Raw genomic sequence first — 27355 nt, 5'->3', positions numbered from 1 at the left:
TTTGATGGTTTTTCAACTAAACTTTTCACAGCACCCTGCACCAAACGTCTGACTGACTGAGAAGAGCAAAAAAATGCACTAAAACTGCACCAAACACGCTGAAAATCGCCCTGGCTACACCACGTGACTTCTTGCTCATTAAACAGAAAATTGACCCCAATGCATCACCGGTTGTCTTGTGACGAAACTGAGACTCAATATGACGCAGGAGTACAAGACGGGCATTCCCCGCGGGCAAAACTATTTTAATAGAATTGCTGATATGCGGTCTTTAGTCCTATTTTGATAAAATAAAGTTTGGTCCTGGCATTGAAATTCGTTTTGGTCGAAGATTGCCTTTCTTTCTGTTTGTCACTTATGACGCAATGACTTTGATGTGGACATATTTCACGCGTTATCGTTTGACTGTACTGTTGCATTCTATTAGGATTTGATCTCAGATACCAAAGGGTTTATCAACTCGTATGGATTCGTGGTACCTAACATGAAAATTTTATTAACCCCTCTCCTATTATCTCCTGACTCCCATACCAATGACACATTTGCAGGAATTTGTCAGGTGTAGTATGAACTACACTACATTTTCAATTTTCTTTTCCCTCAAAAGTAACCATCACAATTCAACTTTTCCTTTTTTTTCGAACTGAATACGACCTGCACAGAAAACAGAGCATATTTTTTTCACAGTATTTTGTCACAGAAATCAATTATGCAACACATGTCACAGGATAGACAGTAAATACATATGTTTGTGTGTATTGGAAAAAATAGTATTTAGCGTTATATATGTCACATATCTCTAAAATTTGTTGCCATTTTATCCAAAGAGCACATGAAAAAGAAATGTAGAAAGCAATCCATCATCTAAAAATGTAGCAAAAATGTTTTGTATTTGTTTACACCAAGGGTGTACAAACTGCAGTCCGCGAATCAACATTTTGTAGCATGTCGAAGGCTGCTACGTGGCCCGGCCCCGGAAGTCAACAAACACAATTTTTTTACAAATAAAGTTGTGTATTATTGCTAAGTTTGCTGATATGTGCAAATGTACATGATTGAACACATGTTGTACTTGCATACTGCCAAAGTTATAAATTTAGAAGGCTTATTGGTCAATATGGTCAAATTTGGTCAATATTGGCACCTATTGCAAGAACGCCGAGCAGAATTGTTTCAATAGGGAAGTTTTTTGCATGCCGACATTACGCCATTATGCTGCTGATTCGCAAAAAGCGGGTCGTCTTCGATGGGCGATTTGAAGGTCATCCGGCACCTTAATTTCAAATTTGTTAATTGCATGTGGTAGAGCATTAAATTTCCGTTCTCGTGATATTGGTCAATATTGGCACCTATTGCAAGAACGCCGAGCAGAATTGTTTTAATAGGGAAGTTTTTCGCATGCCGACATTCCGCCATTATGCTGCTGATTCGCAAAAAGCGGGTCGTCTTCGATGGGCGATTTGAAGGTCATCCGGCACCTTAATTTCAAATTTGTTAATTGCATGTGGTAGAGCATTAAATTTCCGTTCTCGTGATATTGGTCAATATTGGCACCTATTGCAAGAACGCCGAGCAGAATTGTTTTAATAGAGAAGTTTTTCGCATGCCGACATTACGCCATTATGCTGCTGATTCGCAAAAAGCGGGTCGTCTTCGATGGGCGATTTGAAGGTCATCCGGCACCTTAATTTCAAATTTGTTAATTGCATGTGGTAGAGCATTAAATTTCCGTTCTCGTGATATTGGTCAATATTGGCACCTATTGCAAGAACGCCGAGCAGAATTGTTTTAATAGGGAAGTTTTTCGCATGCCGACATTACGCCATTATGCTGCTGATTCGCAAAAAGCGGGTCGTCTTCGATGGGCGATTTGAAGGTCATCCGGCACCTTAATTTCAAATTTGTTAATTGCATGTGGTAGAGCATTAAATTTCCGTTCTCGTGATGTTGGTCAATATTGGCACCTATTGCAAGAACGCCGAGCAGAATTGTTTTAATAGGTAAGTTTTTCGCATGCCGACATTACGCCATTATGCTGCTGATTCGCAAAAAGCGGGTCGTCTTCGATGGGCGATTTGAAGGTCATCCGGCACCTTAATTTCAAATTTGTTAATTGCATGTGGTAGAGCATTAAATTTCCGTTCTCGTGATGTTGGTCAATATTGGCACCTATTGCAAGAACGCCGAGCAGAATTGTTTTAATAGGGAAGTTTTTCGCATGCCGACATTACGCCATTATGCTGCTGATTCGCAAAAAGCGGGTCGTCTTCGATGGGCGATTTGAAGGTCATCCGGCACCTTAATTTCAAATTTGTTAATTGCATGTGGTAGAGCATTAAATTTCCGTTCTCGTGATATTGGCCAATATTGGCACCTATTGCAAGAACGCCGAGCAGAATTGTTTTAATAGGGAAGTTTTTCGCATGCCGACATTACGCCATTATGCTGCTGATTCGCAAAAAGCGGGTCGTCTTCGATGGGCGATTTGAAGGTCATCCGGCACCTTAATTTCAAATTTGTTAATTGCATGTGGTAGAGCATTAAATTTCCGTTCTCGTGATATTGGCCAATATTGGCACCTATTGCAAGAACGCCGAGCAGAATTGTTTTAATAGGGAAGTTTTTCGCATGCCGACATTACGCCATTATGCTGCTGATTCGCAAAAAGCGGGTCGTCTTCGATGGGCGATTTGAAGGTCATCCGGCACCTTAATTTCAAATTTGTTAATTGCATGTGGTAGAGCATTAAATTTCCGTTCTCGTGATGTTGGTCAATATTGGCACCTATTGCAAGAACGCCGAGCAGAATTGTTTTAATAGGGAAGTTTTTCGCATGCCGACATTACGCCATTATGCTGCTGATTCGCAAAAAGCGGGTCGTCTTCGATGGGCGATTTGAAGGTCATCCGGCACCTTAATTTCAAATTTGTTAATTGCATGTGGTAGAGCATTAAATTTCCGTTCTCGTGATATTGGTCAATATTGGCACCTATTGCAAGAACGCCGAGCAGAATTCTTTGTATTAGGGAAGTTTTTTGCATGCCGCCATTATGCTGAATCGCAAAACCAGGCGATTTTTTTAATTCGCGATTTTTTTGATTGATACAGTGGCGAAAAAATTTGTTTTAGTGATTTTGAGGTTTGAAATGCTTGCTCATCTCTGTAATTTGATTCTAATCCAAAAGAAACCAATTTTTGAGTTTATGCCTGTTGTACCTTGTAAAATGTGGCAAATTTGCAAAATTATTCTGCCAGAATTCTGCCAGAATGAGGGTGGTCTGTAGGGAAAGTACACAATAATGGTAATCACTCAACCGTATCGCAAGGATAACCCGGGAGTTACTGAAGCGCGAATTTTTGAACACGATTGTTTTGAGTTTTGATTTTCGAGCATGTTTAGGAATAAGATGTGGTTTAAAAAGTCATTTGAATGGTAGGAATCCTGCCACAAAGCCAAAAAACAAGTATTTGGTGAGTATTCATTGTTTTGATTTCGCGTCACATTTTCGCGTTACAATGATAATGATGCAGCAGTTAAAGATTTGCTCAAATGCATTCGTTTGTTTCGATGCGAGTTCTTCGATAAAACGCGTGTAGCGTAGATTGGTAACTTTTTTTTGGAAATTTTTTTAAATTTAGTTAAATGCTCTTTAACTGAGTAGAGAAAATCATGGCATATATTACAAAAGACACTAAATCCAATGCAAATGTCTTCTCCTATTTCTCTAGGTCAGTATAGAAGTCCTGCAAAAGATATCAACATTGAAAGTTTTCATTTTTTTAGTTGTACACTCTAACAAAGAAACATAGCAGATAAACTTTAGTGTCCGTCTACTGTTATTTTCCGTGCTCAATCAAGACTTCATCACTGTAGTACAAGTGCACACCAAGGCCAACTGGCTGCCAGACATGCTAGTTATCATTATTTCCAAGCCTTTCTTTTTTCTAATTGAAAATTTTCTTTTTTTTGGTGCTTGGTGCTTACATTCTTTGCCAATTTCTGCTTTGCCTAAACATAAAATTTTTCTACAAAAGGATTTTTCGCTGCACTACATGTGTTTTATTAAAGAACTCCTATCGAAACCAATGCATTTTCTGGCAATCTTTACCTGCAGCGTTGTGATGTCAGACCTATTGAAGTCGAAACCAAGTGTAAAAAATGCACTGCAGTTACATTGTATGCATCCATCATAATCAATGTACATAGTCATGGTTGCTACTTCATGTAAACAATGGTCTTTTGATTGGCTGAAAATGCATTGGTTTTGATCAGGAAAATATTTGGTTTGGCCAAAGCATATAATTGTCAAGAAAAGTACCAGCACCAAAAATGCTAAGGTGCACACACTTAAATTCTATACTATACAACTTCTGTACTATAACAATCACCAGCACTATCATACGCTTTTGAACAAAGAGGAATGCTGATGCTATCAATTTCACCTAGAATGCTTACAGTATTGACCACATTTGTTTTCCTCAGCATAATAATCCAGAATGGAAGATATATCATCACAATCAATGTCAGAAGCAGAAGTATACTGGAACTGTGACTCACCTACTCCAACTGCATGGCAAAGACATCAAAGTATATTTGTTAATCAGTTTTCCCTTGGAACTACATTAGAAAAGTATTGTTGTTCAATATGCTGTTTTGCACCTATTAATTTATGGCCCCAATGGACACATGAGTCATGTTACATGACTACAATGTCTTAACTACCAATTGCCTCAAGTTGTGTGTTTAATTTAGTTCCATGGTCAAATGAATCACGGAGACAAGAAAATAGAGAAGATGTGAGAATTAAGCCATTAGTTCACAAGGTAAGAATTTTGTTAGCTAAAACGGATTCTCTGAAGTGGAGTGGAAATTTTCCCACTTTAATTCTATTAAGGTATTGTTTTAGTAAGAAAAAATAAGTTCTGTATAACTTGCGAAAGAAAATTCATAAATGTAAGTATTTCACAAAAGGTTTACACATGTTTTCAGAAAGTAAAAACTACATTATTTGAGGTGGATATGAAAAGTTTCGATACAGCAAGAAAGTTAATTAGAGAATTGGGAAAACAAAACTATGGTTTGTATTAGTTTTTCTAGGTGTAATATACAAGTTTGCTTGTGATAATATTGTTTCAACTATAGTAAAATTGAAACTTGTGCCAAAATACCTTATTGCTATTCATGGCCATAATGAAAAAAAAACCTTATGCTGTGCCAGCAATAATATGAACCGTATTTAAAACTATGCAACAATGTTTCATGCAATCGTATGATTGGCAGGATCGCCGCACTGTGCAGGTCTTTACTTGGTGATCACAGGTATCATATCGAGACATTCAAAAATTACACTGACATTCACCATGGGTGTCCAGGTCCAGAGTCACTTTTATAATGTCTTATTGTGCACATGCAAATTATTTCAATTTGCTACCAAATGTAATGTATACATATGATCCCAATATATACTGTGTTGTCATATATCACTTAACTTTTGCAGATGTGAACAATTCTTTAGATTCAATATTTGAAAGATCAGGAAATGGGGAACAACTTGCATCTGTTGAAACCAATGAGGCCAAACAGTCATGTATGTATTTTGGTATTTTATACCGTGGACTTCTGTGTCCATTTACCTAGCATTTAATTGTTCTGTAAAAGTGTTGTCTGGCATGGATACTTTGCAAGTGAAAATGATCTTTGTGAACTAAATTATCATTTTTGGGGGGTTGCATTTACGAAAACATGTATTTTCAAAATTAATAATCTGTTGGCTTCCACATAGGACAAATATATTCCGCTAACAAGCAGTGTCAGTGTAAAAAAAAACAATATAAAGTGAATAATGCACAAATGGAAAAAGCTGGCCTGTCTCAAGCATGTTCTGCTTGCTACAGAAAACCTTTCGTGCAACTGACCACCAGCTGTGTTGAGACATGCGCAATAAAAGAGAAAACAACTTTGACACAACCAACATGTGAAGAAAAATAAAAAAAAACTCATTATATATTTGTTACACAAGAAAGCCAAAAGATTTTAACCTTGGAAATACATGTATACACGAATGTGGCCACAAGGAAGATGGGAAATTGTTGTCATCATAGGGCTATAAGGGGAGTGATTCCCATAATTGTGTAATATAAATTTTGGGGTTGCGTCAATAAAATGGAAACAGTTAGTCTTACTTACATAATTTTTTTTTAAATGTTGAGTGGAGTATGTTTTTTGAAAGCATGTGTTTACACTCACTAGCAAACGTATGATCTCCATTATTGTCAAACAGTAACAATTGTGACTTAGGTGAAGATGACATTTGGGCAGATGACTATATTTCCGATGAATGTTTATTACAAAATATGAGTGATGTGTATAAGGTGAGATACCTGTTATTAAAGTAGTCAAACCACTTAAATCTATTTGAAGTTTTATTGAAAATTCAATAGCCTGTTGTTTTGGACTTAGACAAAACCATCCGTTTCTACAAGTACACCACTGCGGCCACCAACCAAACCAAAAGAAAAACTTCAGTCCAGCAAACAAATTACAAAAAGCCATGAAGAATTGGACTTCAGTACACCTGAAGACTGTATAGAGTTTTTTATGTCAGGAGAAACCCAAAAGAAAAGGGGCTCACCAGTTTTAATCTGCAAAACCCCAAAACGCAAACTCGAGGTCACCAATGTAAGCATACCTGAAGAAATACTGTCGCAGCTGATAATGGAAGATAGTTGGACGGAGGCTTGCTCCAAACCATCAAACTCGACCAAGAGTGCAGCAGAAATTAAAAAAACAGAATGTGGAAACTGCATTTTTAAACCAAAAGCCACAAAGACTTTTAAACCAGTTTCAGTTTGTGTGAATCCTTCCACAAACAAAAGACCTGAAAATGTGCCTCGTCATAACATCCAAACAGTGGCTGGTGTAAAAAAACATAAACAATACCAGTTTGTATCCAAACCCTCAAATGTTTTAAAAGTATCTAACATGCCTAAACCATTTCAAAAAAGCATGGTACCAGACAGTCATTCAGAAATAAGCAATAACAAACTACCTTCAAATGCAAACAATGAGAATCTGTTTTCTGATGACGATGAAGAGCTTCTGCTGCAGGCTGTTATGCTGACAGAATCACAAAAGTCACAACAAACTTTACCTCCACAGATTCAAACCAAACAGTTCGTCAAAAAATGTTCAGCCTCAGAAATTGAGCGGAAAAAACAAGAAGCCCTGAAACGTCGATTCCAAAGATCAAAGAAGTAATTTATGAAGAATGTCTTTTACTGAATTTCTCCCATTGACCTTCGTTGTAATATTTTCTATTTTTGTTTGTGTGGTATTCTGTGTTAACACAACAAAATCCAACAAGTTTCTCACCATAAAAAATAATCTCCTAATCTGGCATCTAGAATTGGATTCTTTGATTCGTTTACTTGATTAGTTTTATGTGTGATTATGTTCACAATTTCAATTGTATTGCCATTTGTTCAGGTTTTGTGCATGACAGTCACTGTGCGTGGAATTTTTACAATGACACAAATTTTGCCAGACTAGTCAAAGACAGCTTTTTTTCTTATAAGGGAAATTTTTAATCGAGTTACATTCAAGCAGATTCAAATAACAATTCCCCAAACACAAATAAAGTTTTGGTGGTGTTTCAATCTGTTATTTGAATATAAGAGGCCTCAAGGCTGACAGTGAAACAAGAATGGCCTCCTCAGTGCGTATAGTTCTACTGCCCTGCATCGGGCATGTGTTAACATAATGATCAAACAAGTGACATGGATCATCAATTCCTGCGAGATTTTCGTCAGAGTCCAAACCAGCCTCGAGACCTTTCACCCCTCCGAAAATAATCAGCAAATGCTTAAAACTGTCCAAAGAAAATTTGTCCACAGGATCTCCTCTTTCTGATGTTCCAATAGTGACATCATATTTACCTGTGTCTTTGTAAGGACACTGGGTTAAAACATTGCCCAGACTGCTTGCAAGTCTTATTGTATATCCCCAATACAAACCCTCATGTGTTCGAGGTTCTTCTGGAGGTACAACGAAGCCCTCAAGATACTTTGTGTGCTTCTCAGCTTGTGGGGTCATTCTTACGGTTACTCTCACATTGGGCTGCAGAACCTTATTAATTTGCACAAGTTTACTGGTCCCACAGTTAACAAAAGACCCTTTTCCAGACTTGATTGGGCGATCAAGGACTACACCCTCCCTGTACGGTACGTCATCATCCTCTCGCATATGATGGGGACAGTCGAGAGGGTTCAGGATGCCAGCATACTGCAAATCCGGGTGTTTGGGAAAAAAGGATTTGCGAAGGTATTGTGGGCATTCAAGATACTGGAGAATTCTTGCAAGTTGAATGTTTGGATTTCCTTTCTTCCCAACTCCATTAAATTCTCCATCAGTGCTTTTATCTGAGCTGCTTGCAGACTCATCAAATATGACCACCTCGTCAGCCTGGAGAAATATGATGCTATTTTACAACAAAAAATAGTGTTTCATAAAAAAAGGTAAGCTTTTTTAGGATTAGCAATCAGTCCTAACAGGAAATCATTAGCAAATTTTATCATAGTGGTATATGTACAAAAATTTACCTGAAATATAACACAAGCTCTGGCAATTTGTCCAGCTAAATATGTGCGTAGTTCTGGTGATTGAGCATTGTCCAAAATCGAGCCAGGTAGAGCCACACTGATTGTAAAATCCCTTCCATCCTTATTATCTTCATTCACCATTGATTGGAGCTGTTTTTCTGCTAGCATGGATTTTTCCAGTTTTTTTAATTTTTGCTTTTCTTTGAAGAGCTTTTTCTCAGTCTTTCTTTTACGCTTTTGTTCCTTACTGCCTTTTTCCATTTTTCAAAATGAGTTTATTGCATCAAAACAGATTGGTCAGGCAGTTTTAAACAGCTCTACATGTTACATAACCTGAAAACACAAACAAATAAAAATTTATAGAAACAAAATTTAAAGAAAAAAAGTTTTTATTTTTCAGCATTATGAAAATATTTTGGCAGAATTGATAGTTTCAATGTTGACCATAAAGCTTCCCCTGCTTGTTCTTGAACAGTTTTGTCTGATATGACTTGTGTGGTTATTCGTCGACCCAACTCACTTCCTTGGGTAGTGACTGCTTCAGATGCAAGTATATTGCGAAAAAACTCTGACAGCATATTTTGCACCTGAAATGTACAAACAAAATTTAAAATGTTTTCATAAAAAGATGTGACGTGTTTAATGCTGCAAGTACATTTAAAAGTTTGTTTGTAAGTTTACAACATCTAGAAGCTAACAGGTGATATTGTAGTAGACAGAGGGTGGGCAAAATAAAAAAAAATTGACAGACAGGCCACTAGTCCATGAGAGTAAAAATGACAAAATTGTTTACACTCCAGATTATTACATTAACAATGATTAATGTTTAAAAGTTTTGAAGTTTAAAAAAAATGTGCAATAAAAATTCATTAAAACTACAGTATGAATACTAAAATTTTCTCAAGTGACACTAATTGATACCAACATTTGGCATGCCAGATTAAATAGCTCAACATGTCAGATTTGTTCTGCAGGACAGAGTTCCCCATGTCTGTTCTAGGCCTAATTGGTATAAAATGCACAAAAAAAATTATTGTAAGACAATACTTCTGGTGTGTGGGTTATATCACTTATCAAATGTTGTAATGAAGATTTGACACTTGGGTCATGCAAAATTTTTTCAATTTGTTCTTGTACAACACTTCGTGTTTCTTCAGCATGTAATATTCCCACAAGTATTGACTGCAACAAAAAACATATTAATGAAAAGACTTCTAGTTTGGAAAACAGGGATCTTAACCATAGTCAGCAGATGCTGACTTGGCAATTGCTTTTCTTACCATAATAATACACGAACCATCAGTTCCTAAGTTTAATAAAACACTTATGGTAGCTTAACTTTAAAACCTTTGAGGCATTGAAACAGCATTCGTGTCTATTAAAAGTAGCTATTGCTCACCACCTGTGGATGTGGTCACACAGTGACCAAAACATGCCTATTCGCCCTATTACAAATTTTAGGTTGAACAAAATCAATTGAATACTTTTAGTTTGCCTGCAACTTCGTCTGCCACTTTTTGATCTTTGACAATGGACAAAAGTAGGTTTGAGGCAGCTTGCTTTGTTTCGGTGCTTGATAAAATGTCTAAACATAATGTGCACTATTGAAATTCTTTAACAATCACCAAAATTGCAGTAAATTATACCCAAAACAAATTTGCTGGATTGTTCCTTAAGTGTTGGATCATGTAGCAAGTTGTGAACTAAGTCTTTTGAAAGTTGTTCTGTTTTGTTCAGTAAGTTTTCATCTTCAAGTGATCGCTTGGCAACTGTTGAAACCTCTTCAACCATGATGTCACGCATTTCATCTTTAAAGAAGTACACATATGCCCCTAAAAAGGCACAAAGAGAAGAGGAGACATCAAAAATATTGTAACATTAGTTTTTTTTGATACCATCTTTTGTTTTAAATCCTAAAAACATATGCAAATTCCACATACTGCTTGTAAAATACTACAGAACTTGGTTATCATACAGCAGAGACACAAATGATGTAAAATCTCATTCTTAACAAATTACTTTAAATAATCTGGAATGTTTAATCTGGATCTTTGCCTGTTCCAGATAAAGGGTCTTTTTACATCTTGTAATCATACTGTATAAATCCCATTGCTTGTTCCAAAAAAATAAAACACTCGCTACTGTAACTTTAATACCTGCAATAAGAATGCATCCAAATGAAGCGATTATAACTTTTCCTCTCCATGTGTACATTCGCCTCATTTCATCCAGTTTTCGCAGTGCAACCTCAAAAATCTTTGTTTCCTCCACTAACTTTCTTTTGTTGGAATTATTAGACTTCATATCTTGTGAAAGGCACCTTCTTCTACCGCCATCAAAGTATGGGTGTGACTTTACCCTTCTTGAAAGCAAAAGTAAGGAGAACCTATGTATATTCTTGAGCATGTTCTTTTTGCAATTGATGTAGTTTCTGTGTCATTTATGATTTATCAAATTGTATTAATCTAAGCATAGAAACAATGTCTAATGCTGTTTGAAGCAAGAACCTGCAATGATTGTTGTCAGACTAAGTATATAACCAAAACACAACCTTCAACATAACAAACCTTGCAAAACCACGCTGCCCCGCAGGGAGTTCCCCTTCAACACGCGATTTACCCATGTGTGGAAATTAAAAATTAAAATACCAATTGTGTAACGGCATGAAACTGAAGTAAAGTTTAGACATCAACATATTTGTGAAAGTATGTTTGCTATGAAAACTAAACAATTATGACCTAATAATCGATGCATTGAAATATACATCTAAATTGGGCTACTATAAAAATATTCGGTTTTGGAACTTTTCTACAAAAAAAACACTATTTTTGGACAAACATGTCGGAAAATTAGATGTAGTTGTCAACTAAGTCTTTTTCAAAAAGTAAACCCCTGTCATACTTTTTAACATCAGAGGGAAATTATCTATTTACAAAACGCATTGGCCAATCAGCGCATCCATCACATTTCCACACGTATTTAATTGAATAAAAGCTGCGCTGCGGAAACTGCAGTGTTTTTGCTTTGCCTTGTTTCCTGTTGATCACGATTTAAGTTTTCTTAGTTTTGTTTATTATGGAGGGTAAAATCTTGTAAGTATATACTTATGGCTCTGCTGACAACAGCGGTTGTCATGTGCGAAACTTGTGGTTGTGTTTTGTAACATTGTTTGCTTTCAGGTGTTCGTTGATTTATTTGTTGGCTTTTTTTGGAAAGGGTAACAATGGCATATGTTAGTAAACTTCCCATTGAAAGCGTTGTTGTTTTGACAGGGTCTGCACTCAACGTGGTTGATGCCGATGCTGTTGCAGACGAGGATACGTCGCTGACTCTATCTTTGATACTAGATAATATCATTGGTAAAACCAAACGTTAATCGTATAAATTCATGCGTGCATGAACTACTAACTATTCTTTAATGCACTGTATAAGCACGAATTGATGTCTACAGAGTCTTCTGGCAATGCAGCGGGGGAAGATTCTGGCATTTCAACAAGGACTAGTTTGGGTTGCCCTCCATCCAAGATCTGTGGGCCCGGAGAACTTTGCGCGATATACAGGTGGATAATAATTACGTCGGCATAGCATTTTTATTCTATCTATTTGTGCCAACAGTGGTAATCCAACGTGTTTCGATCCCTCCACTCCCTGTCTTTACATGCCTTGCCGAAACGGAGGCACTTGCTCGCTTAATAACAAGTATGTTAAGTTGAAACAAAAACTCCAGCATCGTACTTATATTAATGTTCATGCCAGTACGTTTTGTTCAGATGCATTTGCTTGCCAGGCTACACTGGTCATCACTGCACGGACTCCATATGCCTTCCTGGAACTTGCCTAAACGGTGGAGTTTGTCGAGTTGCATCTATTTATCCCGGATTTACGTGAGAATTTTGAAAATAACTTGCACCAATATTGTATTGCTGTTGACATTGTAATATCAAAGAAACTGTTCTTTCGACAAAATTAATCTCACAATGTAAACAGATGCGAATGTCCTCCCGGGTATTCCGGTTTCATGTGTGATGAGAGCGCTTGTTATGCGGGATATTGCGAACACGGAGGCTTGTGCGTCCCATCCATATCCGGAGACCTATCGTTAGTATTTTCGATTGCTACAAAAGGCACCCTTGGTGACCAGTAATCTTGTGTTCAAAGGTGCATCAATTGCAACCCCGGTTACACTGGAAAGAGATGCGAGACTTCCCCATGTGACAGAGTTTTGTGTAGGAATGGCGGAACGTGTTTGCAAAGTGGTGTAACTTTTCTGTAAGTTATTTGTTTGGCAAGAGAAGGAGCCTAAATGGACAAAACCTTCATAGAATATGGATGGAAAAGATGACTTTTATAACTATGCATTTTGCGTTGACAGGTGTAACTGCTTAATTGGTTTCGGTGGCTCCTATTGCGAAGAAATAATATACACCGCAACCACGCAAACAAATGTAGACAACCCAGTGGCTTGCTCGTCCGAACCATGCTCTGGTGACTGTGCCTGTGTAGAATCGTGTCAACACGAGATGGGCTACATTTGCCTTTCAACGGCTGGATATTTGGGAAGACATTGTGATATAGGTGTGATTTACTTATGTACCAAGAGTACAGCATTGGATGGAAAATAAGTTGACCGCATTCATTGCATTGTAGAAATTCCAACACTGATCTGCAACGAAAACGCAATCATTGTGGAAGTTTCGAGACAATTTTACGAAGAGTTCGACGAAAATCAGAAGAACAGTTACTTGTATGTATCCCCAACTGTGGACGGCGACGGAAGTGCAGCTTCACAATGCAGGGGTTAGCTATACATATAGTGCTTATATTGCACAAGGTAACAACATCATACTGTACATACAGCCGAGATAATAGATGGAGTTTACAAAATCACAATACCACATCCCTACACCCAGTGCGGGGGGTCAGCCGCTACTGAAGTTGGAGTTGATGGAGCCGAACGTGTGGTTTTCCAGAACAAAGTTTGGATCAATAAAAAATTTGGTGTTCAACCGGACTTCTATGACATGCCAATGGGTGTCATCGGAATCCAATGCATTTACTCCAACCTGTACAGTGTTTACACTTCCATACAACCATTGTACGCATATATAGACGTATACTAGTGATCCTAGCGAACTACATTAGCTTAACAAACCTGTTACTCATGGCAGAGTGGATGAGCAGAACATATTTCTTATGGACGAGCTGGAATACAGCGTAACTTCAACCTTGTGCAAAGTTTCCACATGCGTCGAAGAATGCCCGGCAGATCTATCCATTCGCCAATCTGCCCTCTACACGGTTGGCCAAATCGTGCATCTAGGATTTCAAATCACACCCTTGGTAAGTTTCTATTTTGATATTATGTGCGACTACATTTCCTACGAAGGTTTTTATACCAGCTGGACACCGCTTTGGACCAAATGCCTCCGAAGAGCTCTGTAATAGAATATTTGGTGTTGTCGTGTTCCTCTACATTACCAGTTCCAGGAGACCCACAAACTGTCCCACTTTTTACTGAAGGGTACATACATGGAGTTTCTAAACAAAGTACTCGATCAATAAGGCGTACATTTTAGATGCCCAACGGAATATGGATCATCCCTAACATCTGCCAGTGGTTCATCAACGTTGGCCTCATCTGCCGTTCAAAACCTATGCGCATCGTTTAGACTTCCCAGAAGCAAGACATGCACAGAACTCTTTGTCCATGTTTTGATCAGAGTATGCGTTGACCAGACAGCCACGGTGGTAAGTACAGCGAAATACAAGCAGTTGGTTGTATGCGCCAGTGGAACTTTCGGTAGCCTTTCGGACTTCCTTACGCAGACTTGTCCTGATGGATCGAGTGTGGAGAGGTGCCTGGTGTCGAGGAAGAGGTCCGTGACGAAAAACAGCCAAAAATCTGTTGTCGTCGGTCCGATTTTCCTTCTCGGTGAACTGGATAAAGGCAAAGGCCACGTCACCATGATGGTGGATGGAAGATCTTACGAGATGCATTCCGAACCAAAGAACGGAACCCACATGGTCGGAAATAAACCGGAGTTGGAAAAGTTTTCTTTGCAAACTGCCAGTAAGCAATTCGGCATTTTGAGTATTACTGTTGCAATTAGCATTTTGCGCAGCTTACCTTTGTCTATTTCAGGTGTTCAGTTACTGGCGGTCATGTGTGGAATCATCCTAACATTCGTTGTGTTTGCAGTTATTGGTATAATTTTCATCAAACGCAAACTCTGCGTCGAGTACCAACACAAGATTAATGCATGACCACACAGCACTTCAAATCCTCGATATGTTTTATGTAATCCAACTGTGGTGGTTTATTTGTATTGTGTTATTATTTTTGTTTACATTTTCCGTTAAGTTCACTTGTAAATAAAATTGTTTCTGTTAGTCTGTCTTTAAAATTTGTGACTTCGGACATGTAGGGAGCATATTCGGAATTTACTGTTCTGATTCCAAGGATATTACTTGCACAAATTTAAACCACATTCCGAATAGAAGGCTGTTTCCGACAAGGTAGAAGTTAAAAAAATTCCTGGTCTTAACCGCCCATTTTTTGTGCCTTTCTAGTATAGCGTTATGGTTTTGAGCGAAAATTAATAGACTAGTGTGTAGAGTAGCATACAAATATTCATTCAAGAAATCTATTAACTATAGTCGATAGCGGTTGCGACCTTAATTCCACACGAATAGATGAAACGAATCTCAGCGAAATTGAACCCAAGGGCCAGATTAGATTACAATCGTTTCAGCAAGACGCAGTAAAATAAAACATTTGCCGAATGAAACCACGACTTAAAATGCAACAAAAGGTAAAGGTGATTTAATAATACTCAATTGCGGTGTAAAGGTATCCGCTTGTCTCATTTATACATCGACGATGTTGATATACCTACTAAAATCCTGAAAAATTAATCCATACCATTACAGTTCAGAATAATTTTGCCGCCCTCCGTGCTTCGTTGAGCAGCTTGAGCAATGAGCATTGTTATGATTTTTGTTATTTTTCCTTTTAACAGAAGTTAACAAAAGATTTATGTTATATGGTTTAAGAACAAACCAGGATTAAACAAATTGCATTTCTAGTTCGCTTGTCAGTGGAAATTCAGATAATGAGGTAACGGTATTTCGGTGAGTGACGTAATTTGAACGTGTTTGTGAAATTTTGTTGTCAAAAAACTGTTGAAATGAGTGGATATCTTGAAAGTATCGAAGTGGAAAACTTCAAATCATACCGTGGAAAGATTTTGATACCTTTTAAAAGATTTACTGCCATTATTGGACCCAATGGCTCCGGTAAGTAACATTCTTAAATCAATGTAAAGTGTTTAGTCGTTTGTTTTATTTCAATGGAATGAATTTTAAAACCATTTTGAAGCTAGGCCTACATATTATAAAGCAATTAACTGGACACTAAATTGGTAAACATAAAAAAAAACATATCCTCCGACATCCGCATACTTATATAAAAATAATCTGTGCAAAACAATTAGCTAATGCATTAACAAATGAAAAACGTTTTGATAATTCGTGCATTATCTGCCAAATAAGTGTTTGCCAAAAAAAACAAATTACATACTTTCCAATCCGGCCTGTGCACCTCTCTAACGGATATTTTTAGTTGGGCATTGCTTATTCCCAGGCAAATCAAATCTTATGGATGCAATCAGTTTCGTACTCGGTGAAAAAACGAGCAGTCTGAGAGTGAAGAAGTTGTCTGATTTAATTCATGGAGCACCGATTGGTCGACCTGTTGCAAACCGGGCAAAGGTGTCAGCTCTTTACTGCAATGAAAATGGAGAAAGGACAGAATTTTCCAGGTACATACTAAACTCCAATTGTGAAAACAGCTATATAGGGGACTTTTTGCAGCACTATTTTTTTTCTGTGTAGAATTATCAAAGGATCATCAGCTGAACACAGGATTAATGACAAAGTTGTTTCCCATGCTGATTACAACAAGGAGATGGAAAAAATTAACATTTTTATTAAAGTGAAGAATTTCCTTGTATTCCAGGTATGTACTTTGATGGAAGGAACCGTTCCGCAGTTTGGTCATATATCATGCACATAGGCCTATTCAGGATTTTTTAAAGGAGGGGGTCCAATTTTTTTAAGAAATTCCCCGTTTTCCGGTGTAAACTAAGGTTAATTGTGGTCGAGCATTGCAAAATACGAACGCCAGTGTTGGTGCAAATCGTAGCATAAATGGTGGCTTCCTGGCTTGCGCAATTGCGTAACACTATGGGACACTTGATGTGAGTTTTTGCAGTAGTGTTTGCACCGTAGTTTTATTGCTACCACTGTGAAAGAAAGGCCTAAATATATTTGTTACCAAAAGGGATCAACTAATTGACTTAACACATTTTGTAACAATGCTCCCTGTTTGGAAACAATGGCAATTGCAAGATGCGGTTTTTAGGTCAACGTTGAAGAAAATTTCTGGTTTTCACAGGGATTTTTACAAAAAAAATTACAGTTGCTTTTTTTAGCTATAAAAACAGAACAAAATTTTCACAAATGGGGGGCCCGGGCCCCTCTGATCCCCCTGGATACGCCCATGATCATGCACATGATAATATGAATTTTGTCCTTTTATTGCTGAAATTTTCTATCTAAACAAATATATTTTCAAGTAATTGTACAAGAAAGAAACATTCTACATAACCAAACATGTGAAAAATGTCAGACCAACTTAAGTGCACTTAAATATAACCCATCATAAATTATCTTGGCGAGCCTTGTCTATGAATAGTGTCAAGTTTATGCAGGGTTTGTGTACTGGGGTTCCAAAATCTTGAATTAGAGTTTAAGTATGTATTTACAACAACTGCCTGACATAAAGTATGCCTAAAGTAGGCACCTGTTTTTTTTAGCTGATTTTGCCAACTAGTTTTTTTTTTCTAAATTGAGACTGAATTGTTGTGCTCAAAAAAGGTATTCAATATTTTTTAGGGTCAAGTTGAGTCGATAGCAATGAAAAACCCAAAAGAGCGAACCCAACTTTTTGAGGAGATAAGTGGTTCTGGTGAATTCAAGGAGGAATATGACAAAGCAAAGGTTGAAATGACAAAAGCTGAGCAAGACACAGAATATTCGTTTCACAGAAAAAAGGGTAAATCTTGTTTTAAAGCCTGTTTAGAAAAAATAAGTGGTACATGTTCAAACAAGATTCTTGTGATTTTTAGGAATTGCAGCAGAACGAAAAGAAGCGAAGCAAGAAAAAGATGAGGCCGAAAAATATCGCAAGCTTCATGATGATCACTTACTTGCAAAACTCCAAATAATGCTGTTCAAACTATTTTACAATGAAAGGGAGATGGAAGCTATCCGGGATGAGTCTGATGTAAGAATTTTTTTTCCTTCGCATTTTCAACTTATTTTCATTAGATTTAAACTTGCCTAATTGTAATGTAAATTTTTTAGATACACTTTGGTTGTCCTTGCTATGTAATTTAATGCCAAATTTATATACATATAAAAACTGCTTATGTTGGCAGTATAAAAACTAAGTACTTTTCTGTACTTTTCAATAACCTTTACTATTTGTGTATAGACAAAGAACCGTGATATTAAACATCACTTGAAAAAGCGTGAAAAGATTGATGAAGAGATCAAAAAACGAAAACAAGAACAGGGAAAAATGCTCAGAGAGCTTTCATCACTCGATAAAAAAATTCAGGAAAAAGAGACTGAATTAAATAAAAAGCGCCCACTGTATATCAAGGTATGTTTTTGTTCTCCGTTATTGTCATTGTTTTCTTTATTATTTCATGTGTGTTGTCCAGCATTGAATTGCAAATTCTAACTGTTTTATTATTCACACATAATGCAGGCAAAGGAAAACACAAACTTTGTGATGAAAAAGCTGGAATCTGCAAAGAAATCTTTGCGGACTGCTGAAAATCGCCATGAAAGTCACATGCATGTAATCAAAGATTTGGAAAATCAACTTGCTGACATTGAGCAGAAACGAAAAGACTTTGATGGACAGGTGTTAACAATAAAACAATTTTCTTTGTTAAATCATTCACTGCTTCAATAAAACTTTTTCTGTTAGATTTTATCTGTAACATAACTATATTGCATATAGTTAAAGTAATTGGTTTTGTAATCACCAGGTGGAGTTAGAGAGTCAAGGTGAGGGTCGTGATCTTGAACTTGAGGAGTCACAGATTCGTGAATATGATCACTTGAAAGAAGAAGCAGCAAAACGATCAACTGCTATCAATACAGAAATAGAAAAATTGCAAAGAGAGCAACAGACTGACCAGGAAAAGTACGATCATGTCACACTTGCTGTTACTGCACCATGTCCACATTAGTTAAATAACATACTTTTCACTTTTTTGTCATTTGGTTTCTAAACATGATTACCATTGTTGATTTGTCATTTGAAAAAAATAAATAAATCAGTTTGTTGACAGTTTGACAAACACGTGTTTGTTTGGGACTCTTTAATTTTCTAACCATTTTCTGTTACATCATTAAAAGTTTGGCCGATCATGTTTTGTACAGGCTGGATGCCGAGCGCCGCAAGAAAAGTGAGTTGTGGGCTCAACAAAGACAAAAACAGAAAGAACTGGAGGAGGCTTCTGCTCGTGCAGAGAAGTTGCGTGATTATATCGAAACAAGCCGCAAAACTTTGCAGGAACATAAACTGTTAAAGCAGCAACTTGAGAATCAGGTTTGTTAAATTGTTACGCTTGGATGAAATAGCCTTAGTTTGCTGATTTAGTCACGATTAATGACAAGTTTCAATATAGTCAATTTCAATACATCTAAAACCATCATAAAACTGCAAGATTTTTAGCAATGTTCATAAATCTTTTTATTTTTTATGTGACCATCTTATTGTTGTGGCAAATATCTGTTCATTAAAATCTTTTTACTGAGTTAGGTCCAAAGTTCCTTTGAACGAATCCGGGAGATCAACATTGAACTGGAAGATGTGATGAGAAAGCAAGGAGATGCCAAAGTGGATCGAACTGAGAGTTCCAGGCAGAAGAGAAGACTCGAACTGCTTGAAACCCTGAGAAGACTGTTTCCGGGAGTGGTATGTCTAACAACAAGCTTCATTTCAGAAAAAAAGTTCTGCCACTGTGTAGAGTATCACCAAGCTACACACACACGAATTCTTGAAGCCATTTAGACATTTTTGCATATGACTAGATTTATTTCATAATTAAAACATTGATACAATATTAAATTTCCGCTCGTTCCATTTTTCATTGTTGTAAACCCAACAAAAATTATTTTACACATTACTTGTATTGTACAGTATGGTCGCGTGCTTGACCTATGTGAACCAGTACACAATCGATACAAAATTGCCATCACCAAAGTTTTGGGCAAGTACATGTATGCGATTGTGTGTGACACGGAGAAAACAGCTCGTGACTGCATCCAATACATGAAGGAGCAGTGCGCTGAACCGGAAACTTTTCTTCCTCTGGACTACATTGATGCAAAGCCGATTAATGACCAACTTCGTGAGATCAGGTCGGTGTAAACCATTTTTTTGTAGTGAATTTTTTACACAAAACAATACAGTATTTATCATAGCCATATTGCAGCTGATAATGTAGGGCTATGATCATTGAACTGTATGTCAAGTTTGTTCAATGTAAATAGCACTATAAAGTGCTTGGCATTTGTTTATAGTGAGCTATAATGCACAAAAGGGTATTACAGTGCAATGAACAATTTTCTTTTGATTGTACTATACATGTTTATACGTGTTTGTTTAATATAGTGTACAGATGGAAGTGTCATTGCATGACAATTGTGTGTATTTCCACAGGGAGCCCCGTGGTGTAAAACTTGTTATTGATGTTATCAAGTATGAACTACCTGCAATTAAACGGGCATTACAATTTACATGCGGCAACTCCTTAGTCTGCGAAAATGCTGATGATGCTCGTAAAGTGGCGTTTGGTCAAGTGCAGCGACATAAGGTTTGTAGCATTTTTTTGTCCTGTGTGGTTATGTGCCTTTAGAAAGGACCAAAGGAGACCTCAAAATAGTTTATGTTTTACTGTTTAAAGGTTGAATGAAAAATAAATTATGTATTTCCCAGATTTATATTCTTTTGTTACTGAACATTTTTAAACTGAAAAGTTGCCTAAAAGTATGGTATTTTTTTTAAAATTTGCATTAAAATAAATTAAACTATAACAAAAACTTGGTTGTTCATTGAGTATTATTGTGGTAAAAGATTCTGACAAAGTGCTCATAGGTTGTAGAAATGCCATTGGTAAGTATTCAAAAAATAACATAAATTACATCTACCTCCAGGATGGGTTTGGGCGACAGGATGGTGCAGGAAAAAGAAACCAGGTTATTGTTGCTATGGTGATAGCGTGCTTGTTGCATGACAACTAATTGTGTGCACCAATATTAATCAAATTCACTAAATCTGCATGTTGTGTCACCACTAGCAGACATTTTGCATGTGATCTGTTTCACTTGTGCCAATGATAAACAAATTTTCAATTGTCTTTTGTTTTTATTAATATTTTTTCTGGTTTCGACAATGTTTGTTATGTACGGTAACCATAAGATCTTTTTTGCAGTGGTTAAAAATTTATGATTTGATATTGATCAAAAACAATTTGTACAAACATTTTACAGGTGTTTTTATTTCATCATGAGTATTGCATGACAATAAAGCTCATGTGTAAATGTGTAAAAGCACATGTGTAAATGTGTAAAGCAAATACTTTGATGATTTGCTTAAGAGTATTGATTGTAGCAAGCATGATTTAAAAAAATACTACTAACAAATTATTTACAAGAATTATTTGTGTTTGAGCAATCTGTTTAATACTTCTTTGCCAGATATATAAACAAGTGGTAAAAATAACAAAATGCCTTTTTTTATGTTATAGGCTGTTGCACTCGATGGAACACTTTTCCAAAAGTCTGGTGTAATATCAGGTGGTGCCACAGATTTAAAGAAAAAGGCTCAGAAATGGGATGAGAAGGTTTTGGATCACTTGCAATCACGCAAAGAAAAACTCACTGAGGAACTAAAACAAGGTTTGCAGGAAATAGAAGCTGCTTCGATAAGTTTAAATTGCATGTGAAAAGTGGCAAGGGAGTATTCTCCAGCCTTGGAGTGTTACAACACCATTATGTCTTTTTCTGTTTTTTCGATTGTAAAAAGCGTTTAAGTGCATTCTGTAGCATGATCGAACACACATTTATAATAGCATGACATAATAATAACTTCAATGGTAGTTCAATATATGATGACATATTTAGTTTGGCATTTAACACATATTGTATTTATTGTTTGACAAAACAGTTGATTGTTTGGTTATGGAAAATTTACTGCCAAGTCAAGTGTGTAGCAAAAACATCAATTTGAACAAAAAACGGGTTAAAATTTGCAAAACTCTATGTCTATGAACGTGATAGAGAGTAAAAGTCCTTGCTTACAGATGTTGTTAATTTTTCTTTTACAAAGTTATTTGTAGATTAACAGCTATGCTATATAAAATATTAAATATTAACATCAATGCAGAAATGAAAAAGAAACGCAAGGAGGCTGATTTGAAGAATGTCATCAGTCAGATCACAGGTCTGGAAAGTCGAATCAAGTACACCCAGAATGACTTGGATAACACTGAAAAGAGAAGCATGAAAGATCACGATGAGGTAAACATTTACTTTAATGTTAACTTATCACGTAATTATGAAACAGTTCAATGTTCTGTTTTTTCGAAGGTTTTGCTTTCTGGTTACAACGTTTTAACTTTTGTTAATGCAAATAAAATAGGCGTATTTATTACTGCAAGGCGGCTCTCCTGTCAAAAATGTATTTCAGATGTGTACTTTCCTTGTTGTTTTTTGTTTCTTTATTTCTGCCCTTGCATTTTTTTCTCTGTTTATGCGCCCTGACAATTGACTACGATGTGCTTTTGCACGTTTACACCATTAAATCCTGATAAAGGCTGTTGCATAGCAACCAAAACTTTAATACTCACAACTACTGTTGGTTAATGTACTAGAAATTGGCCTCATTTGTTTAGAGTGTTGAAGTGTGAAATTTTTCTGTGCAGAGGATTGGTGAACTGGAACAAGTTTTGCAAAACTTTGAACCACGCTTTATGGAAATTGAGGAGAGAATTCGTGCAAGGGAAGAGGACATCGGCCATTACAGGCTTTCTATGAACGAGGTAGTCATAATGACACAGCATTAGACTTTCCCTAATCTTTAAAGGAAAAACAATAAAAGCCTCCTAATTAATTTTATACCAGTCCCTATTTTTATACCACTTTTGTCATATGTCACTTTCTTTAGGTGGAAGATGATGTGTTTAGAACATTTTGTGTTCAAATCGGAGTCCCAAACATTCGGGTTTATGAAGAGCGGGAGTTGAGGAGGCAGCAGGAGACTCTTAAAAAAAGGTAAAGAAATTATTGATAACTCTTAATAATTGCCGTCAAATTTTTATCTTTCTGAAACCATATTTATGGCTTTAGCAGAAGGTCACTGTAAATTTGGCAAAGTTATGCGACATGTTATGAAAATGTTGTCTTGCAATGATTTTAAAAAAATACGGTAACAGTTGCTAAATTATAAAATGCAGTCGTATTTTTTCAACCCAAACACTGTGATATTGTGAAAGGTTGGAATTTGACAACCAGAAATCTCGTTTGACCAATCAGCTTGAGTATGAAAACTCACTCGACACTTTCCAGAATGTGATGAAGTGGAGAGAAATGATTGGAAACGATGAGAAAAACATTGAAAACCACAAGAGGGAGGAAAAGAGAACAATGAAGGTGCTTTTTTATTAATATTTGTAAAACTCAGAACAAACTGTTACTTAGATTTAGCAATAGCCTTGATAAGAAGTTCAAAATGTGGTTTTTGTATGAAAAATGAGATTATTGATTCTAAGACCAAGTAAAATACACAAACAAGTGGTGTTTGGCTTGTAAATTATGAGGTCATTGTTGGATTGATAATTTTACAGTTAATCCAAGAAACTGAGGACCAGCTGCAGGATTTAAAGACACAAAAGATTGAGAAGAAACATGAAAATGACAAAAAGTCCTCAGAAGTTGAGGATTTTCGAAAAGATATGGGCAAAGTTGCAAAGGTTTGTTATTCTCATGAACTGTCTGCTCAAACTTGAAACTGTTAAAATCATTTTTACACTGATGTGTTTTACTCCACTGCCAAATATGCTTCCTTTTTTTCGGCAATCAATATTCATAAAATTTGTTCTTGACACAGTAATATTATTATTACAATAATTTCCCACTTTGTGGTTGTGAGTTTTGACATTACAATAAAAATGTGTATTCGAGGTGCAGACACTGTTTTGACCAACCAGGTTTAAAAATACTGGGTGTTTTGCAGGAATTAAGCCAGTATCAGAAGCTGATCACTGCACAGGAGCTAAAGTTGGAGCAGAAAAAGGAAACTCGACATTCTCTACTTCAACAATGCAAGATGGATGACATCCCCCTGCCTCTGAAGAAAGGATCACTTACAGAAGTGGATCAATCTGTAAGTAAACACGATTGCCTGTAAGTAAACACAAAATGTCAGAAATGTGACTGCAAGAATCAGCCTTTGCAGGTCGGTAACTGACGGATCTGCCTTTTACAAATCAATGTAATATTCCTAGGGCTCCGAAAGGAGTAACAGGTGATCACACCAGCATAAGATCTTTATTTAAGAAATATTAATTTCGCCTAATGGCATCTTCAGTTTCTGTCTGAAAACAGAATAGCAATAAAAAATTAAATTAATTAATTAAAACCACAACAAAAACAACAACAAAATAACTCCACAGTAAGTCCACTTGCGGGGCTACCACTACAAAAAAACACAAAGCAATTAAAACGATAAAAAACTGCATGTAGGAAACAATCACAAATTCAAAAAATGTGAGTTTCCGTGCTTATTTCAGCAGTTTCAACCAACATGCTTACATATTCCTTCAAGATGTAAACGTTTGTTTTAATGTACGCAATTCACAATGATATTTCTATGACCATGTAAAAGGTTGCAAGGATTAGTTTATATAAGTTCATGACACAGCCAAAAACTTTTAGGCTAGTTGATGCCGGTTGATTTTCAACCTGTGCAATGTACATTTTAGGACTTGGCCTCTGAACAATCAACTTTGGGGATGGCAAGCAGCTCGCAACACACCTCTGCTATCTACGAAAAGGAAGCCCAACTTGAAATTGACTACAAGAAACTTCCACATGACCTGAAGGTGAGATTGACGTAAACTCTGTAAAATCAAACTTATTGTTGCTAACATCTTCTACCCCTTTTCTAGAGTACTGCTTAGTCTTTTTGGTGGATTTCATTGCCGATTTCCATGAAACATTTTCCACCCTGATTGTCCCGTGTTGTAGCAATAACTTTTATGTTGAATATCTTAGCTATTTATTTTTGCAGTACTAGCATTTCTCATATAGCGTACACTACTCTGTTACCTTTGCATTTTTAAACATACATTTGTATTAAACCATCACAACATTTTCTCCGATCTTTGCAGCATTTAGACCTGGATGAGGTAAAACGCGAAGGAGACCGCTTGCAGTCACGCTTGAACGATTTGTACTCCACTATCCAACATCACAGCGCTCCCAACATGAAAGCGATGATGCATTTGGACGAGGTGAAGTCCCGCTACCACGAATCCAAAGATCAATTTGATAATGTGCGAAAACGGGCCAAGAAAGCTAAGCAGGTAAAAATTTGGCGACAATACTTGGTCTATTGGACTTATTTGAGTGTTTGTTAATGGAAGGTATATTGTTCTACAATACGTGAAATATGTTGGCTATACCCAGTTGTTCGACCTACATTTGTATCGTCGCTAAAGCACAACAATGTGTCAATTGTTTCGCAAGACTTTTAAAAGAGCTTGACTCTTTTATCTATTTTCCATTACTTTAAATTTCAATGAGCAGCAAGGAAATGCATTGAATGCTTGCCTTATGAATCCCACCGTTGACATGCATTTTGTTTTTAATATCTTACCACACAGGACTACGAGGCTGTACGAAAGAAGCGTTTAGAGCACTTCAACCAGTGTTTCGATTACGTGTCCACCAAAATCGACGATATCTACAAGGATTTGTCGCGTAACAACAGCGCCCAGGCGTTTCTTGGGCCGGAAAACCCTGAGGAACCTTATTTGGACGGTAGGTGTTGTTATTGTAATATGTGCTAAAATTCGTTATCATGGCTCGGGATGCAATTTCGAATCGTTTGATTTTTTGTTGTAGTTATAACACATTTTATGTAAGCAGTTTTAAACAAAATAATATGTGTTCCGTTTGATTTTACGAGTAAAAAACCTTCATACATTTTGTGTGTAGATAATTTGGGTCACCTTGAGGCATTTCATATTAGCGTGTTATTCTCAATCGATTCGGTTTCTAGTCGAATGTTTTTGGAGTCGACTTAAGTCGATACCAACTGTTTCGGTCACATCCAGCCATGCTATGTACAATAAAATACAATGAAATGTATGGATTTAAAACAATCAAGTTTATTTATTTGAAATGGAAATCCCATTCTTTTAGACAATACTTGATATAAATGTGTATTTTTTTGAAGATATTCAAAAAGTAAACGGGTGCCTATGTAAGCAGTAGCGTTGGATCAGCTAGACTGAATGTTTGACTACAAACCGAATTGTGACCAATATTTATAAAACTCCACGTGTAATATAGTATGGAACCCATTATACACACTCTGTCGGTCCAACAGGTACTACATACAACTGTGTGGCACCGGGAAAACGTTTCAGACCCATGGACAACTTATCGGGTGGCGAGAAGACAGTGGCAGCTTTGGCCCTAATTTTTGCAATACACGATTACCAACCATCGCCTTTCTTTGTGCTCGACGAGATCGACGCCGCCCTGGGTAAGTTGTATCAATGATTATATTTAGTCCATTTGAGAGATGTTCAACTTCATAAGTACAGATTGGAATAAAACCAAAAGAAAAGAGGGACACATGGACTGTGTATACAATATATTTCGCTAAAACTGTAGTTTTGTGTTCGTAGACAACACGAACATCGGGAAGGTGGCCGAATACATCAAGCAAATGTCTCACAAAGTGCAGTGCATTGTCATTTCCCTCAAAGAAGAATTCTACAACAAAGTCGACGCGCTTGTGGGGATTTACCCTGAGGTGAGAAGCTCTTTTAGGATCTGAAACTCCCACTGGAAATTGTTAATTCCCTTTTCTGATCATCTGTTATGTTTTTAGCAAGGAGATGGTTGCATCGCAAGCAAGGTCATGACCCTTGACCTTTCTTGCTACCCCGATGTGCAGCCAAGCGAATAAATATCATCACGTCGGTCTGTAGTTTTCCAGTTGAGCCAAAAAAATGCTGCAGACGCTTTCACTGCCCTTGTGTACAGAGTTATGTCCTGTTTGTTGGTTATACGTTGTGAATAAAGCTGTTGTTCGCAAGCCTAAATAGCTTGTTTTTCATCTGGCTGATTGACTGATTTAGTTTGTGGGCTCAAACACACCTTAACGTTATATGGTCTCTGACAATTGGCGACGTGCGACCGCTTTTCAAAACATGTTTTTAAAACACCTATGTTACTTGAATCACTTCGATCACCCACCATTACTAATGAGATCTGATGCCGTGAAGAGGATTAATGGTTATGTAGTTTGTGATAATGTTCGATGAATAAGCCAAGCCTTCTAAACCAATTTCGCAAACCAGTCACCGAGTAAATACATCGA

General features: G+C 36.8%; 4 protein-coding genes across 4 annotated transcripts; 2 read left to right on the top strand and 2 right to left on the bottom strand.

The window, feature by feature from the left end:
- Nucleotides 1-3341: 3341 nt before the first annotated feature.
- LOC145897357 (uncharacterized) lies at nucleotides 3342-7267 on the top strand. The gene is made up of 7 exons (XM_082985611.1): nucleotides 3342-3471; nucleotides 4484-4588; nucleotides 4754-4824; nucleotides 4991-5078; nucleotides 5499-5588; nucleotides 6299-6372; nucleotides 6461-7267. The coding sequence occupies exons 2-7, from the start codon at nucleotides 4498-4500 to the stop codon at nucleotides 7256-7258; spliced, it is 1212 nt and encodes a 403-aa protein (XP_082841737.1). The 5' UTR covers nucleotides 3342-3471; nucleotides 4484-4497; the 3' UTR covers nucleotides 7259-7267.
- A 392-nt stretch (nucleotides 7268-7659) lies between these two features.
- Nucleotides 7660-8927, bottom strand: LOC145897358 (28S rRNA (uridine-N(3))-methyltransferase-like). Its single transcript, XM_082985612.1, has 2 exons — nucleotides 8599-8927; nucleotides 7660-8461 (listed from the first exon to the last, which is right to left on the bottom strand). Exons 1-2 carry the CDS (start codon nucleotides 8857-8859, stop codon nucleotides 7661-7663), a joined length of 1062 nt encoding a protein of 353 aa, XP_082841738.1. The 5' UTR covers nucleotides 8860-8927; the 3' UTR covers nucleotide 7660.
- LOC145897359 (uncharacterized) lies at nucleotides 8900-11099 on the bottom strand. Its single transcript, XM_082985613.1, has 5 exons — nucleotides 10755-11099; nucleotides 10245-10430; nucleotides 10083-10183; nucleotides 9646-9780; nucleotides 8900-9185 (listed from the first exon to the last, which is right to left on the bottom strand). The coding sequence occupies exons 1-5, from the start codon at nucleotides 11002-11004 to the stop codon at nucleotides 8988-8990; spliced, it is 870 nt and encodes a 289-aa protein (XP_082841739.1). The 5' UTR covers nucleotides 11005-11099; the 3' UTR covers nucleotides 8900-8987.
- A 4565-nt stretch (nucleotides 11100-15664) lies between these two features.
- On the top strand, nucleotides 15665-27092 carry LOC145899887 (structural maintenance of chromosomes protein 1A-like). Its single transcript, XM_082988820.1, has 26 exons — nucleotides 15665-15894; nucleotides 16241-16418; nucleotides 16492-16615; nucleotides 17554-17713; nucleotides 17787-17944; nucleotides 18155-18325; nucleotides 18434-18592; nucleotides 18720-18877; nucleotides 19117-19285; nucleotides 19499-19654; nucleotides 19880-20100; nucleotides 20402-20555; nucleotides 20896-20937; nucleotides 21489-21639; nucleotides 22127-22260; nucleotides 22665-22781; nucleotides 22907-23013; nucleotides 23235-23391; nucleotides 23586-23711; nucleotides 23975-24124; nucleotides 24723-24842; nucleotides 25131-25325; nucleotides 25626-25782; nucleotides 26354-26512; nucleotides 26658-26785; nucleotides 26864-27092. The coding sequence occupies exons 1-26, from the start codon at nucleotides 15786-15788 to the stop codon at nucleotides 26939-26941; spliced, it is 3738 nt and encodes a 1245-aa protein (XP_082844946.1). The 5' UTR covers nucleotides 15665-15785; the 3' UTR covers nucleotides 26942-27092.
- Nucleotides 27093-27355: the final 263 nt, after the last annotated feature.

Source organism: Ascidia mentula, chromosome 4, assembly GCF_947561715.1.
Source record: "Ascidia mentula chromosome 4, kaAscMent1.1, whole genome shotgun sequence".
Classification (NCBI taxonomy): domain Eukaryota; kingdom Metazoa; phylum Chordata; class Ascidiacea; order Phlebobranchia; family Ascidiidae; genus Ascidia; species Ascidia mentula.
The sequence above is the reverse complement of the archived record's forward strand: the minus strand, read 5'-3'. Positions and strand labels throughout refer to the sequence as shown.

What these genes read in the sequence shown, in the direction of transcription:
- LOC145897357 (XM_082985611.1), top strand. Translation starts at nt 4,498, where the DNA reads ATGGAAGATATATCATCACAATCAATGTCAGAAGCAGAAGTATACTGG. An exon ending in TTAAGCCATTAGTTCACAAG is followed by an intron (nt 4,825 to 4,990) that starts GTAAGAATTTTG and finishes ACATGTTTTCAG; the next exon opens with AAAGTAAAAACTACATTATT. An exon ending in ATTGGGAAAACAAAACTATG is followed by an intron (nt 5,079 to 5,498) that starts GTTTGTATTAGT and finishes TAACTTTTGCAG; the next exon opens with ATGTGAACAATTCTTTAGAT.
- LOC145897358 (XM_082985612.1), bottom strand. Translation starts at nt 8,859, where the DNA reads ATGGAAAAAGGCAGTAAGGAACAAAAGCGTAAAAGAAAGACTGAGAAA. An exon ending in GAGCTTGTGTTATATTTCAG is followed by an intron (nt 8,462 to 8,598) that starts GTAAATTTTTGT and finishes ATATTTCTCCAG; the next exon opens with GCTGACGAGGTGGTCATATT.
- LOC145897359 (XM_082985613.1), bottom strand. Translation starts at nt 11,004, where the DNA reads ATGCTCAAGAATATACATAGGTTCTCCTTACTTTTGCTTTCAAGAAGG. An exon ending in TGGATGCATTCTTATTGCAG is followed by an intron (nt 10,431 to 10,754) that starts GTATTAAAGTTA and finishes GTGCCTTTTTAG; the next exon opens with GGGCATATGTGTACTTCTTT. An exon ending in ATCCAGCAAATTTGTTTTGG is followed by an intron (nt 10,184 to 10,244) that starts GTATAATTTACT and finishes CATTATGTTTAG; the next exon opens with ACATTTTATCAAGCACCGAA.
- LOC145899887 (XM_082988820.1), top strand. Translation starts at nt 15,786, where the DNA reads ATGAGTGGATATCTTGAAAGTATCGAAGTGGAAAACTTCAAATCATAC. An exon ending in CAGGAGACTCTTAAAAAAAG is followed by an intron (nt 23,014 to 23,234) that starts GTAAAGAAATTA and finishes ATATTGTGAAAG; the next exon opens with GTTGGAATTTGACAACCAGA. An exon ending in AGGAAAAGAGAACAATGAAG is followed by an intron (nt 23,392 to 23,585) that starts GTGCTTTTTTAT and finishes ATAATTTTACAG; the next exon opens with TTAATCCAAGAAACTGAGGA.